At 36.2% G+C, this 18600-nt stretch overlaps 1 protein-coding gene across 1 annotated transcript in view; it reads right to left on the reverse strand.

Moving 5' to 3' along the window:
* CSMD1 (CUB and Sushi multiple domains 1) overlaps window positions 1-18600 on the reverse strand; it is a 2584888-nt gene that overhangs the window by 1099787 nt on the left and 1466501 nt on the right. Inside the window, exon 8 of the mRNA XM_006895025.1 lies at window positions 7923-8047. Coding sequence (XP_006895087.1) covers window positions 7923-8047 — 125 coding nt within the window. The remainder of the gene's footprint in view (window positions 1-7922; window positions 8048-18600) is intronic.

The following is an 18600-nucleotide window of genomic DNA, read 5'->3' on the forward strand; positions in this document are numbered from 1 at the left end:
TTATGTTTCTTATAAGAAGTATTTGCAATGAATAGGTCATTGATTGTGCAAAATTCAATCATTCTATCTCCAGCTTCATTTCTCTCACCAAGGCCATGTTTTCCAACTACTGATTCTTCTTCTCTGTTCCCAACTTTTTCATTCCAGTCACCCATAATTATCAAAGCATCTTGATTTCATGTTCGAGCAATCTCTAAAAGTTGGTAGAAATTGTCGATTTCTTCTTCTTTGGCTCTGGTTGTTGGTGCATATATCTGAATGATAGTGGTATTCACTGGACTTCCTTGTATGCGTATGGATATTGTCATGTCACTCACACTGTTGTACTTCAATACTGATCTAGAAATTACTTTTTTGACTATGAAAGCAACTCCATTTTTCCTCTCCTTTTCATCTCTGGAGTAATATATCACATGATCATATGTTGTCAAGGACCTCTCTACAGTGCTAAAGAGCAGTGATGTCAATCTAGAGACTAAGGTCCACCCTGACCCATGCCATGGTCTTTGCAATTACTTGCCATATAATACTTGTCAGCTGGACAATAACTAAGGGTGATAGAAGAAGAAACAATGCCTTTGAGTTGTGGTTCTACAAAAGAGTGTTAAACATATCATCGACAAGAGAACAGTAGGTCAGTCCTGGAGATGGTGACCAAGAAGCTCCTTGGTGGCAAGGATTTTTAAACTCTATCTGATGAGCTTTGGATATGTTTCCAATATGGTCCAGTCCGTGGAAAGAATATCATGCTTGGGAGGATATAGGGTTGGTGCAGGAGAGGAATACCTTGGATGAGATAGATTATCACCTTAATTGGGGAAATGATGATAGGTGTGTCATAGACTGTGAAATTGGCTCAGGATAGGGCAGGGTTCAGAGCTACTGTGCATTGGTTTGCTATGAATAGCAGTTGACTAAACAGCATATAACACCACCAACACATGTGGGACAGTGTTTTAGTCCTTAAATACAGAGCAGAGAAAAACAAAACTAAATGTTGGGATTTAGCAGTTAATTAATTAACATGTGAAAAAGAGGAAATAAGAATCTTGAAGAAAAATAGATGAGAGTCTAGAACTATTTGAAAAGTTGCCTGAATTGGAAATTTAGTTCTCATGGAAGGAGTTTTGATGAGATGCTATCTAATGAAAGATGTAAGTTTTAAAGATACATGGATATTGGATATGGGTTGTTCCCTTTAACTGGAACAAAGAACAAAGAACTCAAGAAAAAACATCCTTGGCAAGTTCCAGGAACTTAATAGTATTGGCTCAATTAACATCATTACTAAAAAAATTTTGTATCAATAGCATTTTTAATTCCTATAAAATGTAAACTTTTATTAATGTCAAATGATTACACATACACACACACAATAAAAACAACCAATAAGAGGAAAAGCTTTCTTCCAGGTGTGCTTCAAGAAAAATGCATAAAGTTGTTTGAGTATAGAAGCAAACCCAGAAATTTCTTCAAATTTTTTAGAATTAAAGTGTTAAAATATGTGTTTATTTATATCTCTGACATGAATATCTGATAATGAGTGTGCACAATATAATCCTAAAATTGTCTCTGGATCTTGAAGAATTAAAAAAAAATCAACATTCAGAAAAAAAATTATCTTTTTATTACTATTTAAAAGTTATTTATCTATGAACAGAAAAGAATAGGATTAAAATTTCATGATAAATGATAAATTCATAGTTTAAGGAAAATCCTTAGCTAACCTAGAATTCCAAGATAATAACTTCATTCTGTGACCCTTGATGACTCTAATTGGCTTCTGTGTAATCACAGTTAAAATTGCAAATATTACTTCATTTTCTTGTGTGCCCTTTCAACTCAGAGAGCAAATAAAATTATTAATTTTACAAGTTAATTAGCAATATAGAAAGTTCTCTCCTTTCTACATAGTGGTAAAATGAAGTGTCTGCCTGAATATTTTTTTTCCTTTAAAAAATACAAGTGTTAAAAAAAAAAAAATACAAGTGTTACCTCTCCTTTTTTAGCTCTTCAGCTAATTTTAAAATTTGACTGCCAAACAAAGATATCAAAACAATTCTAAGTGGTTTATGATGTTTTAGCCTCTGAAACATCATATTGCTTTTGTATACCTAAATTAAGGGAGTGTAATATCAAAATCACTTGTATAATTGAGCAATGACAGCAACTCCTCAATTTGGTAAGAGAATGAAAAGGTAATGTTCCCATGGTCCTTAAATCTAATTACTTAATGTAAGCATTGGCGAATGACTTCAATGTCCAGATGTGAAGGATCACTTCTGACTCACTGCAATATATCAGTCAGCATCTATCAAATATTCATTCTGTAGAGAAGGCATGCTAATTACTTGAGAGTTAGAGACCCTTCATGATGATGAGAAACTGGAGAAATCAATCCTTCCTTAATTCACAGATCTAAACTATCTTCACACTTTTCATGTACACAGACACATTTCATTATATCCGCTGCAAAGTTACACTTAGAATGTTGACTGACTTTATAAATATGAATTATTTTTTAAAGCTAAGAATGTAATATGAAAACCAAAATACTCTATGTCCTCTTCTTTGTTTGATTTTAATTATACTGGTAAAGAAACTGTAGAAAATGAGCTTGGAATTGCAAATATGGCTTGCAACCTATTGATATCTTCATATGTATTAATATAGGATATTTAGAGTTATATTTTAAACACTGCTAAGTTTCATTGTACTCATTTTCTCTCATTTTATAGATCTATATTTATCTTTCTTATTTTAAGCATTAGTACAAAGTTTTACTTTCTTAAAGCTCTTCTCTAATTGATGATTAAGTCCTCAAGCAAGTAGGAACATTGTTTAAAAAGGGAATGATGACATACTCAGATTTCCTAAAGGTTGCCAGCTTAAACATTACGGATTTTAATGGAAGGAAGTATATTTTACAGTGAGTGATGCCAGCCAGGAAACAGGTTGTGACTCACTGAGCTCATTTCTCACCTTCACACATACAAGGGTGTTTATTACTTTCCATACTTAGGAAGAAAACTAGGACTGAAGAATAAGACAATATCTAAACTTAAGTTATCCAATAGGAAAGCCAGTTATTACATTGATCACTTAAATTGAGATGGGTCTAAATAAGATTTACTGTTACTGTAAAACAGGTTGTGTATCTACACCACCAACAGAAACATATACTGGCTGTATGCTAACATAATAATATTTGGAAGTAGAGTATTATAGAACATATTATTAAATTAAAAATTAACTAAATTGTTTATTTAATTAAATATTTTAAAATAATACATAGTATGTTGTTGTTGTTGTTGTTAAGTGCCTTAGAGTTGACTCACAGTGACCTGATGAAGGAGAGTCCTCAACACTTGTGTGTCTCTCATCCTCTCTCCAGATTCTTAGGCTTTCCGGAGGCAAGCTATTACAGAAATGGATGCCATTCTTCCTTCCTTACATAGTATAGCATGTTTGAAATGTCTTTGAATGCAAAATTCTTTTTTGCTTTGAATTCTTGATACAATCGTTTGTTTTGTTTCATTAACAGAATGTATGCTGACTCATTGACTGTTTCTGAATCGAATATGTTGCTCTGGACTATGGAGGGTAGCACTGGTGGGTCACGTATAGCTCCATGTGGGTTGTAAGGCATAGGATCAGTTTGTTGTATATCCTCCACTGGCCTATAGAATACATATTTCCTGTGGACTCTCATATATGTTAGTGGGGCACATATACTCCTACAGGATGAAGCTTAATGCACCATCTCCCACAATACCTTCTAGAAACAATAAATTGTGGAACATGCTTGTTTATTACATTTTGAAGAGTCATACAAGCCTTTTCTTGATGGTTTCACTTACTGTCAGAGAGCAAAGTGTAGGTGGATACTATACATCATGAAAGAGTTAAAATATAGGTAACTGCAGTGTAGTATCCTGTTGACTAACAACTTAGTTTCTCTAGATCACTCTTGCTGGGACTTGCTATTGTTCTCTGGGACAAGATATTCTGTGAGACCTGTGTAGTCATTTCAGACCACTAATCAGAAATGGCAGAGTAGGTGTAACAGAGTGGGGGGGGGGGCATGTCTTTGAAGAAAAGTAAGCTTCTCTTTGTGAGAGAGCCATGTGGCTAAAATATACAAGCTACAGAAAAAGTATTCAAGTGGAGAACAGACTACTCATTTAATGCAGTTATTTACAAATGACCATTCTGCCTTCCAGAACGTGAGATATTATGGACAAACAGCTTTACTTTTTCATCTATATTGCCTATAATTTAAATTCTAGACCAAATTAAATAGGATAATGTAAAGATGGTAAGGAGGTTAGAGTTTAGCCACTTTTCTGACAGATAACTACAGAGAAAACAGGGAAACACTTTCATGTATGAGATTTATATTCAAAATTAACATATATATAATATATATATATATATATATATTATAGACAATTGCAATCCCCTCCCTCCTTTTCTCTCTCTCTAAGCTTTTTTTTTTTTTTTAAATTTAGGTTGTTTATTTTTCATTTCAATGAACATCTACAGAGATTTTGGGATTCCATTCATTCATTGTTGCACCCTTCTCCCCGCACAAACCCCTCCCCCTCCCATTTGCTCCTCTCCTTGAAAAGCAAAAGAAAAACTCCCTCATTGGTACACAATCCCCCCCCCTGCACCTCCCCATCTCTAAGCTTTTTAACGTGGTTCCTCTTTGACCTAAATTTAGTGCACACTTATACCTTTCTTTGTGGGCAAGTGGAAAGTGTACTGTATTTGGAAGTTGAGCCATGAATTGAAATTTCAATGTTGTGACTTTGCATCCAGGCCCTCTGAATCCTCCTTCTAGTCTTTAAAATACAGTATTTGTAGGAATGAGGTAAATGAAGAAAGAAAATAACACTGTTTTGTAAAATAGCAGTCTCTGTACAAACATAACTTTTACATTAAAGGTAGCTTTTTGAAAAAAAAAAAAAAGGAGTATCTGACTGGATTGAGTCAAACAATTCTCTGGAGGAATTCCTTAAGATGAAAGGATGAATTTTCCCTGAAATTTTCTAACCTCTTTCCATTATATTACCTGGAATTTGGATATCATCTTGGACCACAATAAAAAAAAAGGGTCTCAATATTTTTGAGGGGTTTTGTGCAGTATTTAGAGTCTCTTCTGACATCCAACTTAGTCTTTTCTTCTTTCTCTGTCTTTGTAATGACCTTTTGCATTCTTCATTGAATATATTCTTGATATCTTCCCACAGCCTGTCTGATCTCAATTAATGTTCAATACGTCAAACGTGAGTTAGTTTTTTAACTCAGGTGGGATAAACTCAAGGTCAAATTTTTGTTCTTGTGGATTTGATCTGATTTTCTTTATCTTCAGTTTGAACTTGCATGCGCAGTTGATGGTCTGTTCAACAATCAGCACCAGGCTCAGTTTTCACAGCTACTTTTGAGTTTCTCCCCTGAATCTTTCCACATAAAAACAACAACGACAAGTTTCAGTTTGAGCTTTACACTAAGCTTGCCACTTGGAAATGCTTTGCACATTTAGAACTTTGTATAAATGTTTATAAGGTAATAATTTTGTGTTCTAAAGACTTTCTAGAAAGTAATATACAAATATATCAGAGAATTATGTTTTGAAGAAAAATGAACAAAGTAACAGGAAAAATAAAAAAGTGTGCATGCCAGTTAAAGTAGTAGGTATGATGAGTAGATACCGGTAGAGCAACAAGCAAGTGGCTTGAGGCTGGACCTGTTTGTTATTTATGTAGCAGTGAATTGAGTCTAGCCAAAGCCGAGCAAGTGAAGAGGAGAATTCAAATGAGATTAGTAAGGTCCAAGAAGTAGTTCAAGGCCAGACTCTGATAAAAACTTGTATTTTATTCCATAAGATTTTAGATTTTTGAGAGGGGAAATAACTATAGTGCAGTTTTAGCTATTTAAAAAAAACTTACTGCCTTCCAGTCATAACCAACTCATAGCTCATCCTCCAACAAGTTTTTGGAGGCTGTGAATCACATGGAGGAAGATTACCCATCTTTCTCCTGTAGAGTTTCTCTGATGGATTAGACCCACTAATCCATTAGAATTAGAAGCATAACTAGGTTATTAATTAGGTTAGAAGCATAACTCTTTCGATATCCCCCTACACAATCAGGTAACAAAAGCAATAAAGAATAACGTATTTTATTTTTTAAAAAAAAAGACTCTACGCGTGGGCGTGTACACATGCGCGCACCCCCGCCACACACACACTATTTTATGCTTCACTTACAATAGTAGAAAATAAACTCAGTAATCTAGTAACAACCTGTAAAGTCTACTAAACTACTTAATCTACTAAAGCTGAAAGACACAATCATTCTCGTTTCTTAAACCAAAGAAAGTCCTCTTTCTAACAAAATGCTAAAAATAAAAGGAAACAATTAGTCTGCAAGCCATTCCACACAAACTCTTACCTCAAAGGTGCAGGTGATGACAAATCTGTGTCTGCTGCAAACACTAAACCATAGATTGTTATAGTATTCTATAGTAAATTGTACTACATAGTATTTTTAATTTCAGGTGTAGTAAAAAGAAATTAATCCATTTACCTTAAAAAAGTTACAGGGGAAAAACATACTTTTCTATATTGCATCTCTGCCTTCTTGTTTCCTTTGTTAATTTTCTCTTCAGAACATTTATACCTATTTGAATATTTTTTCAAAACTAGTTTTTCTTTTAATTTTCATTTCTTTTTCTATTTTGAAAAATCCATAATTATCTGCAGTTAGGGACATCTCCAAGTTATTGAGGAGTACTGATGTCAGTTTGCAGACTAAGGTGCATCTGATTCAGGTCATGGTCTTTCTAATTACTTGCTATGCATCTGAGAACTGGACAATGAAAAAGGATGACAGAAGAACTGATGTCTTTGAGCTGTGGTGTTTGCGAAGGGCACTGAACTTCCCATGGATGTCCAAGAGAACAAATAGATAGGTCTTGGAGAGGGTGCGGCCAGGCTGCTCTTTGGAGGCTTCACCTCACATACTCTGGGCATGTTTCTAGGAGGAGTTATTACTGGAAGAAGGACATGATGCTGGGAAGGGTGGAGGGTCGGTGAAGAAGAGGAAGACTCTAAACTAGGTGGATTGACACAGTGACTGCTGCAATGAGCTCTTGTGTGTCCAGAAGTGTGAGGACCACACAGGATAGAACAGGGTTCAGATCTTTTGTTCATAGGGCTGCTATGAGTTGTACTAGACTCAACAGCATCTAAAAACAAAAATATTTTTTATATTTTCACTGTGACTTCTACAATTCTGAAAGGAATTATATAGTTTATAAACATGTTAAAATTATTTTCATTGATAATTATGATGTTGCAACATTTTTGCTTGGTTAACTTGGTCAGTGTTTAGTTTAAGGTAATCTATTAATAAAATCGTGACTAGGAATCACAGTAACATTAACTACCCATTTAATGTATTTAATCAAAACCAAAGTACACAAACTCAATTATGTTTGAAGGAAATTTAGGTTTTCAGAAGCACACATAGGTCTTTCTAAAGTTTCTGATTATGTAACATATATCCATATATATGCATAATAAATCATATTATATAAAGAGGGGGGATACTGAGTTGTATCAAGCGTGTGTGTGTGTGTGTGTGTGTGTGAGAGAGAGAGAAAGAGAAAGGGAGATTTACTTATTAGATTTAGTCATTATTTTCTTGAAACATGAAACCACCAATATCAGGGAAATTTTTGGTGTCCTTGTAATTAAAAAAAAAATTAATCGTATTTTTTCAACAGTATGAAAAAAAATCCTAATGACTGCTCTATTTATAATGCTTCATTTGACTCTCCTTGTATGTTTAGTAAACCACTCCTGACCCCTGTGTAACAGAATTCCTGAGCCATGATCCACAGCATGCACTCACCTCGACAGATTGGTCGGTGGTCGCTCCAAGCAGCAAGTGTCTCTGTGACCCTCTGACAGGTGATGCTTTTGGAGCCCTGGAGCACGTAATTATCCTCACAGGAGAACTGGACATTTGCACCAACCCTGCACAATTAGAAAATAAGAATTACACACTATTCAAGAAAGAATTCTTTTAAGAAAAATCAGTAAATGTGCTACTTTTCTGTTATGCAATCAAAACACTGCAAACAATAAGTAATATATGTAGAGATTATGTATACAGTAGCCAAACTCAAATTAATTTATCAATTCTGACCCACAGCAACTTCACACATGTGCTACATAAAATGCCCTTGCCTGAGATCTTTATAGGTTCCAAACTTTCTTTAATTTCACTTCTGGGTGGTATTGAACCAATAACTTTTAGGTTAGTAAAACAAACAAAAAATCTCAATCTCATCACCTTTGAGGAAACTCTGGTGCTCTAGTGGTAAGAAGCTGGGCTGTAAACCTGAAGGCACATGGTTTGAATCCACCAGCTGCTCCATGGAAGATGGATCCTCCCATGTGATTAACTGCCTCTGAAAATCCACTGGAGGGCCAGCTGTGGCTTGGTTTTGATTCAATGAAACACAACAACAATATTGCCTTTGAGTCAGATCTGACTCATAACTGAATGTTCATTGTATTTCTGAAGCTTTACATTACTTGAGAAGAAATTAGTCATTTGTTTCCTATGGAGTTGCTGGTGGATTCAAGTCACCAGAGAGGTGAAGCCTTTTTAGAGGCAGTTAATCACATGGGAGAATCATTCTCCCATGGAGCAGCTGGTGAATTCAGACCATATGCCTCCGGGATTGCAGGGCAGCTTTTTACCATTAGAGTACCAGTGCAGCTGTGCAATTCCTTCGGGACCAGGCCACCAAATGTGAACTCTTTGTGCTACCCATGGATGGTATGCAAATATGCTGTTGTTATTGTTAGGCTCTACAGTTTTTTGGTTTTTTTTTTTCAGATAATAATTATGACTACCCTCCAAGGCTTTTGAAGGTAATCTTTATGAGGTTTGTTGTTGCTGTTGTTATGTGCTGTCAAGTCATCTACTATGACTCATAGTGACCCTATGCACAATAGCTCTGAAACCTGCTCTATATTGAGCCAATCTCACTGTCTCTGATACACCTATGCTCATTACCCAGTTATTGTGTGAACCTATCTTATCCAAGGCCTTCATCTCCTGTGCTTTTCTTCAACCATCCCATCATGATATCCTTTTCCAAAGACTGGTATCTCTGGCCTCAATGTCCAAAGTATGTGAGATAGACTCTTAAAATCCTTTCCTCCAAGAAGCAGCTTTGTTTCATCCTAAGACCAACCTGTTAGTTCTCTTGGTCATTCACGGTAGGTTCAATACTCTTCTCCATCACCATAACTCAAATGCATCAATTCTTCTGTCATCCTTGGTCATTGGTTGTCCAGCTTTCTAAGCTGAACAATATTGCTGAAGCCAGGTGCACTTTAGTCTCTAGACTGGCATCCTTGCTCTTCAGCACTCTGAAGAGGTAGGTCCCTGACAGTAGATTTTCCTAACAAAATTTTTCTTTTGATTTCCTGACTACTTATGCCAAGAGTATTGATTTTGGGACCAAGCAACCCGAGATTGTTAACAATCTCAATCTTTTTCCATCTATCATAATATTGCCATTTTGGCCCAGTGGTGATAAACTTGAGTGGTGATGTTGAGCTTCAATTCATGTTACAGATTATAGTCCTTGACCCTCTGCAGCAAATGCTTCAGGCTTTCCTCAGTTTTAGCAAGTAAGATGATTTCCAGATATTTTTTCTTGGAGAGATACTGCAAGGGTTTCAGACTATAACCTTTCAGGTAATAATTGACGGCTTAATCACTGCTTCATTAGGTTCTTATCTCCACAACATACAACACAGTGAAGGATATGGACTCAGAAGTCCTGCAATCAAATTCTACTCGACACTTTGGTAGCTAAAAATATGGAAACGTTAACCTTTTTTTTTAAAAAAATATTAACTTCTTATATCTAAAATAGAATTAATAACAAGACAACCTCAATGGGTCTAATAGTGTAAATGAGAGATTTTATAAAAATGTTTTCTACTCTGAAAGTTAAGATGGATATAATTTCATGTAAATAAGTATTTTATCAAAATAAGGTTTGAAAATATTTCAGTAAATAATGTATGTTACTAGAACATGTATTAGTTATATTGAAAAGAAGGCAAGTGTTCATATATTTTTAGAAATGTATTTTACAGGAATTTCTTTTTTAAAAAAACATTGCTTCCAGCCCGGAGTTAGATGAAAAATTGCTCTGCCTCCAGAGATACATCTGAAAACATGAAGCTTTAAGGTTGTAAGCATTAACAAAACACAGTTGCAGAATAACAATTCGACAGGTGCATACAGAAATGTGAGAGGCATAAATCAGGTTTGAATACACTCAATTACTTCTTCTAAGCCTGATATCTAGCACTAGGTTGAGTGTAGTATTATTTTACTATCTGACAAGCTTATTGTTACAAGAGGAAATTCTACTTGTGATATCCATTTGACAAACCCCAGGGGCTGATGTTGAGGAAATAGAAGAACTGAAATAAGAAGCCTTTGGGGGAAAAGATGCATAGCTCTTGTGTCTGTGGATATAGTTAAAAGTAGATAAAAGACTGGAAACAAAATAAAAAAACTTTCTAGCTTGCTGAAAAGTGTTTTTATTAAAGTAACATTACATCAGAATTTCCCACATCTTATATGTAACACTGAGACTATAAGGAATTTTACAGCAATCATCAAATCAGTGTCAATTCAATTTGGAAAATCCTAGATTAAACAAAATTACGTGTCTTTACCAAGAAAGGATTTGAAAATTAATTTTCATTTAGCAAATAGAATTTTTTTTGTTATTTTTAAGATAATGTGGTGCATAAGAAATTTCTAATGTGTGCCTTTTCAGGAAATGCCCCTTTCATAATATATTTTCTGCAAATAGAGTTTTTTTGAAATGCATTTTGAAATACATTGCAAATCAGGAATACAGAAAGTCTAAGAGCAGTATTACAGTTTTTATTATTACTCACTAGTTATTCAAAGTAGCTATTATTTTTGGGATTAAAAATACTCAAACTCATCTCATTGCTATCTAGTTGAAACCAACTCATCATTGACCTTCTAGTAGGTTTTCAGAGGCACAGTGTCCACCTTTCTCCCGCAGAGCAGCTAGTGAATTAAAACTTTTAAGACTTTGGGTTGACAAGGTAATTTCCTCCTAGCAGTAGGAAGCCACTAAAGGTTCCTTTTTTTTTAACTTTCTAATTTGCATGCACTTTACTACTTCTCAGGGTTTAAAAAATATTTTTTATTGAAATTTTAATGAAAGATTATAGAGAACTTGAATTCCTATTCCTTCATTGTTGCACATTTTCCTCCCTGCAGACCCCTCTCCTAAGTCTGCTTTTCTCTTTAAAAAGAAAACCAAAAAAAAGTATTTCATTGTTATGCAATCCCTCCCTAGCCCCCAGACCACTTTACTATGCAGCTCTTATCCTGGACTCTTGTTGTACAAATAATACCTAATCATATATCCCTTTTAGACAGTTCTCTCCCTCATCTGTATCAATGCAGTTTACATTATTTATCCCCCCTTTTCTTAGTTTCACCTCAACCCTGATGTCAGTCCTGATTTACAACGGTGGCATTATGTAGTATTATCCTTTTGTGACTGAGATATTTAACTCAACATTATGTCCTCAAGGGTCACACATTTTGTATAATATTTCATTAATTCCTCCTTTGTGTGAATACCACAGCTTGTCTATCCATTCGTTTGTTGATGGGCATGTTAGTTGTTACCAACACTTTGCTTTTGGGAACAAAGCAGCAATAAACATAAGTGTGCATATATGTGCTTGGGTAGCAATTCTGGTTTCTTTAGGGTATATTTCCAGTAGTGGAATTGTTGGATCAAATGGTATTTCTATATCTAACATTTTGAGAAAACTCCACACTGCCTTGCATAGTGGTTTCACTGGGAAAAAAATATTTGGTAATAACATCTGATAAGGGACTTAAATACAGAATTTATAGAATACTCAAACACCACAACAAAATAAAGGGAAACAACCCAATTGAAAAATGGGCACAGGCTATGAACAGACACTTCACCAAAGAAGACATTCAGGTGGTGAACAAACACATGAAAAACATGTTCAAAATCCCTGGCTCTAAGAGAAATGCCAATCAAAACAACTATGAGATATCATTTCAACCAAGTAAGAATAGCAAAATTTAACAAACAAGGCTCCAGGAGTAGACAGCATACTAATTGATTTATTTCAACAAACAGACTCTGCCCTGGATGTACTCACTAAATTGTGCCAGGAAATATGGAGGACAGCCAGCTGGCCAACTGACTGGAAGAGATCGATATTTGCTCCCATTCCAAAGAAAGGTGACCCAACAGAGTGTGGAATTATCAAACAGTATCATTGATATCACATGCAAGCAAGATTCTGCTGAAAATTATAAAAAAAAGTTTGGAACAATATGTCAACAGAGAACTGCCAGATGTGCAGGCTGGATTTAGAGAGGTCATAGTACTAGGGATATTATAGGTAATGTTAGATGGACCTTGGCAGAAAGCAGAGAATACCAGAAGAATGTCTATCTATGGTTCATTGACTATGCAAAGGCTTTTGACTGTGTGGATGACAACAAGCTATGGCTGACTCTGAGAAGAATGGGAATCCCAGAACATTTGATCATGCTAATGTGAAACTTATGCTTGGACCAAGAGGCAGTCTTCAGAACAGAGCAGGAAGACACTGGATGGCACAAAATCAAGAAAGGGGTACGTCAGAGATGTATTTTATCTCCATACCATTTCAGATCATCCGAGACGCTGGACTATACGAGGAGGAATGTGGCATCAGGATTGGTGGAAGAATAATCAACAACCTCCGTTATGCCGATGACACAACCCTGTTTGCTGAAACTAAGGAGGACCTGAAGCGGAAAGTCAAAGACTGCAGTCTTCAATATGGATTGAAGCTCAATATTGAGAAAACAAAGATTCTCACCACTGGGCCAATTGACAGTATCAGTATGAATGGTGAAGAGATTGAGATAGTTAACGGTTTTAGTTTACATGGTTGCACAAACATTCTTGGTAACAGCAGCCAGGAAATCAGGAGATGAATTGCATTGGGAAAGTCAGCTGTGAGGGACCACTCAAGAGTACTGAAGAGCAATGACGTCAGAGTGGAGACTAAGGTGCACCTGATCCAAGTTATCGTCTTTGCAATTACGTGCTATGCATTGGAGAGTATAGATTGAGGCTCAACGTCAAGAAGACAAATATTCTCACCACTGGACCAATTGGCAGCATCAGGATGGATGGTGAAGAGATTGAGATTGTTAACAACTTTAGTCTGCTTGGATTCACAATCAACACTCTTAGCCCCACTAGCCAGGAAATAAAAAAATGTATTGCGATGGGAAGGGACCTCTCCAGGGTATTGAAGAGCAATGGTGTCACTCTGGAGACTAAGGTGCGCCTCATACAGGCCATGCTCTTTGCAATAACTTGTTATGAGTCTGAGAGCTGGACAATGACTAGGGAGGATAGAAGGAGAATTGATGCCTTTGAGCTGTGGTGCTGGAGAAGAGTATTGAATGTACCATGGACTGCCAAGAAAACAGATTCATCGTGGACAGGGTTAAACCAGTCTGCTCCTTGGAGGAAAGGATTCTGGGGCTTCGTCTGACATACTTTGGACATGTTGTAAGGAGAGACAGGTCCTTGGAGAGGACATTATGCTTGGGAGGGTGGAGAGACAGCGCAAGAAGGGAAGACCCTCTATGAGGTGGATTGATTCAGTGACTGGGGTAATCGGGTTGGGTATGTCAGAGACAGTAAGATTGGCACGGGATAGAGCAGAGTTTAGGGCTGTTGTAAATAGGGTTGCTATGAGTTGCAAGTGACTTGATGGCACATAACAACAATTGGAGTACCACATATCCCACAGATGACCAAAATAACAATTATCTCTAGGAGAAAGTACAACTGGAGATTTTCTTACAGGAAAGGGTGTTGCAGCTTTATCTCATATTTTTTGGACATTCCTTGGAAAAGGAAATCATTCTTGAGAAAGTAGAGCGTCAATGAAAGAGAGGTAGCCCTTTAACATAATACACAGTGTCTGTAGTAATGCACTCAAATATGTCAGAGATGATGAGGATGACACTTAATAGGACACAGTTTTTATCCATTGTTTACCAGGTCATGCTTAACTTGATGACACCTAACAACAAAAATATAACATTTAACTGCTAAATGATGAAACAAATCTAAGATGTACTGCCAAAATGCTCCTTAGAAGGGACAAAGGCAAGACTTCAAGTCACATATTTGGGGCACAATATTAGAAAGGGCCAGCCCATTCAAAAAGAAAAGACATTAGGCTTAGTAAGAGTAGAATGCCACCAAAAAGAAATATCCTCAATGAGATGGGTCAGTAAAGTGACTGTAACAATGGGCTTAAGCATCTTGGTGATTGTAAAGACAGAAAAGGATGCTGTATTAGGGTCATTATGAGATAGAGTCAACTTTACCATTCCTAACAATAACAACCTTTTACTTAAACAATTAAACATCAAAATTATGTAGAAAGATAGAAAAAAAGCTTGACATGAAAAAAAAATGTGTGCTTCTGGAAATAAGTATATCAAACTGCCTTTTAGAATGGTAATGTTATCATAATTATGCATTGCTCTTAAATCACTTATTAATTTCATAATATAAAGTAAAACTAAACATTGTTTGAAGTAGTTGGATTCTAGAAGGTAGATATTCTTTTCTGCTGTTGTTTTTTAAATAAATTTTTCTTTTATATGGGTTTCCTTATAAAGGTCATATATACTGTTTTTCACACATCTTAATTCATAGTACATTTCATACAATTATTCCCATAGGGTGTTTTTAACTTAATGAACAATCAGGTGTAAGTTGTTTGGCCATTTTTATTTAATTAACAATCAGGTGCCTGTTATTTGGTCATTTTTATTTAATTAATGATTACTGTGAGCTAGAAGCTTCTTATTTGATTCAATTAACAATCAGGTGTAAGTTGGTTGTTTTGCTTTAATTGTTGTGGTTTTGATGCCTCTAAAAATTGCAAGAGAGCCTTGAGAAGTAAAAACAAAGGGAAAATATTCCAAAGTAAAAAAGTTGAACAGAAGATTTCAAATGATAGCTCGAGAAGACAAAGCAAAATATTATAATGGAATGTGCAGGGCTGGAATTGGGGAACAAAAAGGAATGAATTTACTTTGCATTTCTCAAGCTGAAAGAACTGGAAAAGAAATTTAAACCTCAAGTCACAATATTGAAAGGTGCTATGGGCAATATATTTAATGACCTAGACAGCATCAAAAGAAGACGGAGGGAATATACTGAATCACTGTATCAAAAAGGAACAGTCTGACACTTAAAAATTTCAGAAAGTATCATATGAACAGGACTCAATGGTAATTAAGGCAGGAGTAGAAGCTGCATTGAAAGCATTGGCTAAAAATAAATAAGCCTCAGGAATCAATAGGATACCAATAGACTTTTTTCAATTAACAAATGCAGCTTTGGATGTGCTCACCAGTCTATGCCAAGAAATATGGAAGGCAGCTGTCTGGTCAACAGATTAGAAGAGGTTCATGTTTGTTCTTATTATCAAGAAAGGTGATCTAACAGAATGTGGAAATTATAAAAATATATTTAAAAAATAAAATAAAAAAATCTTTAATATCCTCTGCAAACAAAATACAGCTGAAGATCATACAAAAATGGATAAAATAGTACATAAATAGGTAACTGCCAGAAGTTCAAGAAGGATTTAAGAAAGGGCCTTGACACCAGGGATATAATTTCTGATGTCAGATGGATCCTGGTTAAAAGTAAGGGATCCTAGTAAAATGTCTATGTTTCATTGACTATGAAAAGGCCTTCAATTGTGGAATCATATAAAGTAATGGCTAACATTCAGAATAATGGGAATCCCAGAGCACTAAATTGTGCTCATGAAAAACCTATACATAGACCAAAAGACTGTTGTGTGCACAGAGCAAGGGAACACTGTGTTGTTATTATGTGCCATCGAGTCACTTATGATTCATAGCAACCCTATGTATATTAGCTCTGAAACCTGGCTTACCCTGAGACAATCTCATAATCTCTGACAGACCTAATCCCATTTCTCCAATCACTGAGTCATTCCATATCATCTTGGCTCTTCCTCCCCTGCACTATACCTTCACTCTTGCAAGCTTGATGTCCCTCTCCCTCCTGGCCACATGCCCAAACGTTGTGAGACAGAACTTCAAAATCCTTGTCTCCAGGGAGCAGCCTGGTTTCACCCTCTCTAGAACACTTGTTCTCTTAGCAGTCACTGTTTGTTCAACACATCTCCAGAACTACAACTCAAAGGCATTAATCCTCCTTCTATCATCCTTAGTCATTATACGTCTCTCAAATGCAAGAAACTGAAAAGCAGTGAAGGCTGTGGTTTGTGTGATTCATTAGTCCTTTGTGATAAATAGTGAGCTAAATGTGTAGTCCATAGGGAATTTTGTTGCTAACACAAAGGTAGTGTCTCTCTGGCAGTTCAAATCCACCAGAGGCTTCATAGGAGAAAGACAATTTACTTCCATTTCAAACACAGCGTTCAAAAATGGATTGGATGGTTAGCTATTAGTTCATTTTAACTCTAAAGCAATGAGCTTTTGTTTTCCTTTTAAGTTCTTCGTACTGTTTGTTTGAGTCCTTACTTTTCTCTCTATTTTTTCCAGATAAAGAAAAACCAATACCTGCATCTCAGATGGTCACATACTAACTTTGAAGATCTTAATCACTACACACTATAGTTGGTGTACAACATTGCCTTTGTGGATTTTGTTATTTCAATTGACTGACCTGTTGCTTAAAATTGAGATCCCAATTGTATAGCCACATTAATTCATTTAGTTGAGGTGTCGGTTATACCTAAGAAGTTTTTATTTCATAACTAAGACTGTTGTTTGTGTTACTAAAATTATAGATATATTTAGCACAATATAGATCTCTATAGTGGCCTGGATGTGCTCACCAAGTTGTACCAAGAAATCTGGAGAACAACCACTTAGCCAGCTGACTAGAAGAGATTTATATGTGTTCCCATTCCAAAGAAAGACGAACCAACAGAGTGTGGAAATTATAGAACAATATCACTGATAGAATGCAAGCAAGATTCTGCTGAATATTATCCAAAAAAACACAACTGGAACAGCACATAAGGAGAGAACTGCCAGAAGTCCAGGCTGGGTTAAAAGGGGTTGGGGTACTAGGGATATTTTAGCTAATGTTAGATGGATCTTAGCTGAAAGCAGGGAATACCAGAGGAATGTCTATCTGTGTTTTATTCATTATGCAAAGGAGTTTGACTGTGTGGATCATAACAAACTGTGGCTGACTCTGAAAAGAGTGGGAATCCCAGAACACTTAATCATGCTAATGTGAAACCTATACTTGGACCAATAGGCAGTTGTCAGAACAGAGCAAGGAAACACTGCAAGGTTCAAAACTGGGAAGGGTGTACACCAGGGATGTGTCCTGTCTCCATACCTTTTTGACCTATATGCAGAATAAATTATCTGGGAGGCTGAGCTCTATAAAGAGAAGTGTGGCATCAGAATTGGTGGAAGATCCATCAAGAGTGTGCATTATGCAGATGACACAACCCTGCTTGCTGAAACTGAGGAGGACCTGAAGCACTTGCTCTAGAATGTCAAGGATTGTAGCCTTCAATATGGATTAAGGCTCAATATCAAGAAGACAAAGATTCTCACCAATGGGCCAATTGGCAGCATCAAGATGAATGGTGAAGAGACTGAAATTGTTCACAGCTTTAGTTTGCTTGCCTCCACAGTCAACACTCTTGGCACCAGCAGCCAACAAATTAAAAGACGTAATGTGATGGGAAATTCTGCTGTTAGGGACCTCGCCATGGTACTGAGGAGCAATGGTGTCACTCTAGAGACTAAGGTGCACCTCATACAGGCCATGATCTTTCCAATCACTTGTTATGAGTCAGAGAGCTGGACAATGACTAGGGAGGATAGAAAGAGAATTGATACCTTTGAGCTGTGGTGCTGGAGAAGAATATTGAATGTACCATGGACTGCTAAAAAATGAACAGGTTCATTCTGGAGAGGGTTAAATTGGCCTTCTCCTTGGAGGCAAGGATTCTGAAGCTTTTTCTGACATACTTTTTTTTTTCTTCTGTCTGTGGAGAGAGATGTCATGCTTGGGAGGGTGGAGGGACAGCACAGGAGAAGACCCTCTATGAAGTAGATTGATTCAGTGACTGGAGTAATTGAGGTGGGTGTGTCAAAGATAGTGAGATTGGGACAAGACAGAACAGGGTTTAGGGCTGTTTTACATAGTGTCACTATGAGTCACAAGTGACTGGACAGCACATAACTACAAGAACATTAACATAGATCTAGATTTACCCTTGATCAAAACTACATATGTTTGGAGTGTAGTCATGTTCATGTATTCCTGCCTGTTCAACTGTTCAACTTACTTATTCTTTACACAGTATCAGGAATCTATTGCAGAAATTATATATATATATAT

The sequence above is a fragment of the Elephantulus edwardii genome, unplaced genomic scaffold (assembly GCF_000299155.1).
Source record: "Elephantulus edwardii isolate Elephantulus edwardi_28Jun2011 unplaced genomic scaffold, EleEdw1.0 scaffold00154, whole genome shotgun sequence".
In the NCBI taxonomy this organism is placed as follows: domain Eukaryota; kingdom Metazoa; phylum Chordata; class Mammalia; order Macroscelidea; family Macroscelididae; genus Elephantulus; species Elephantulus edwardii.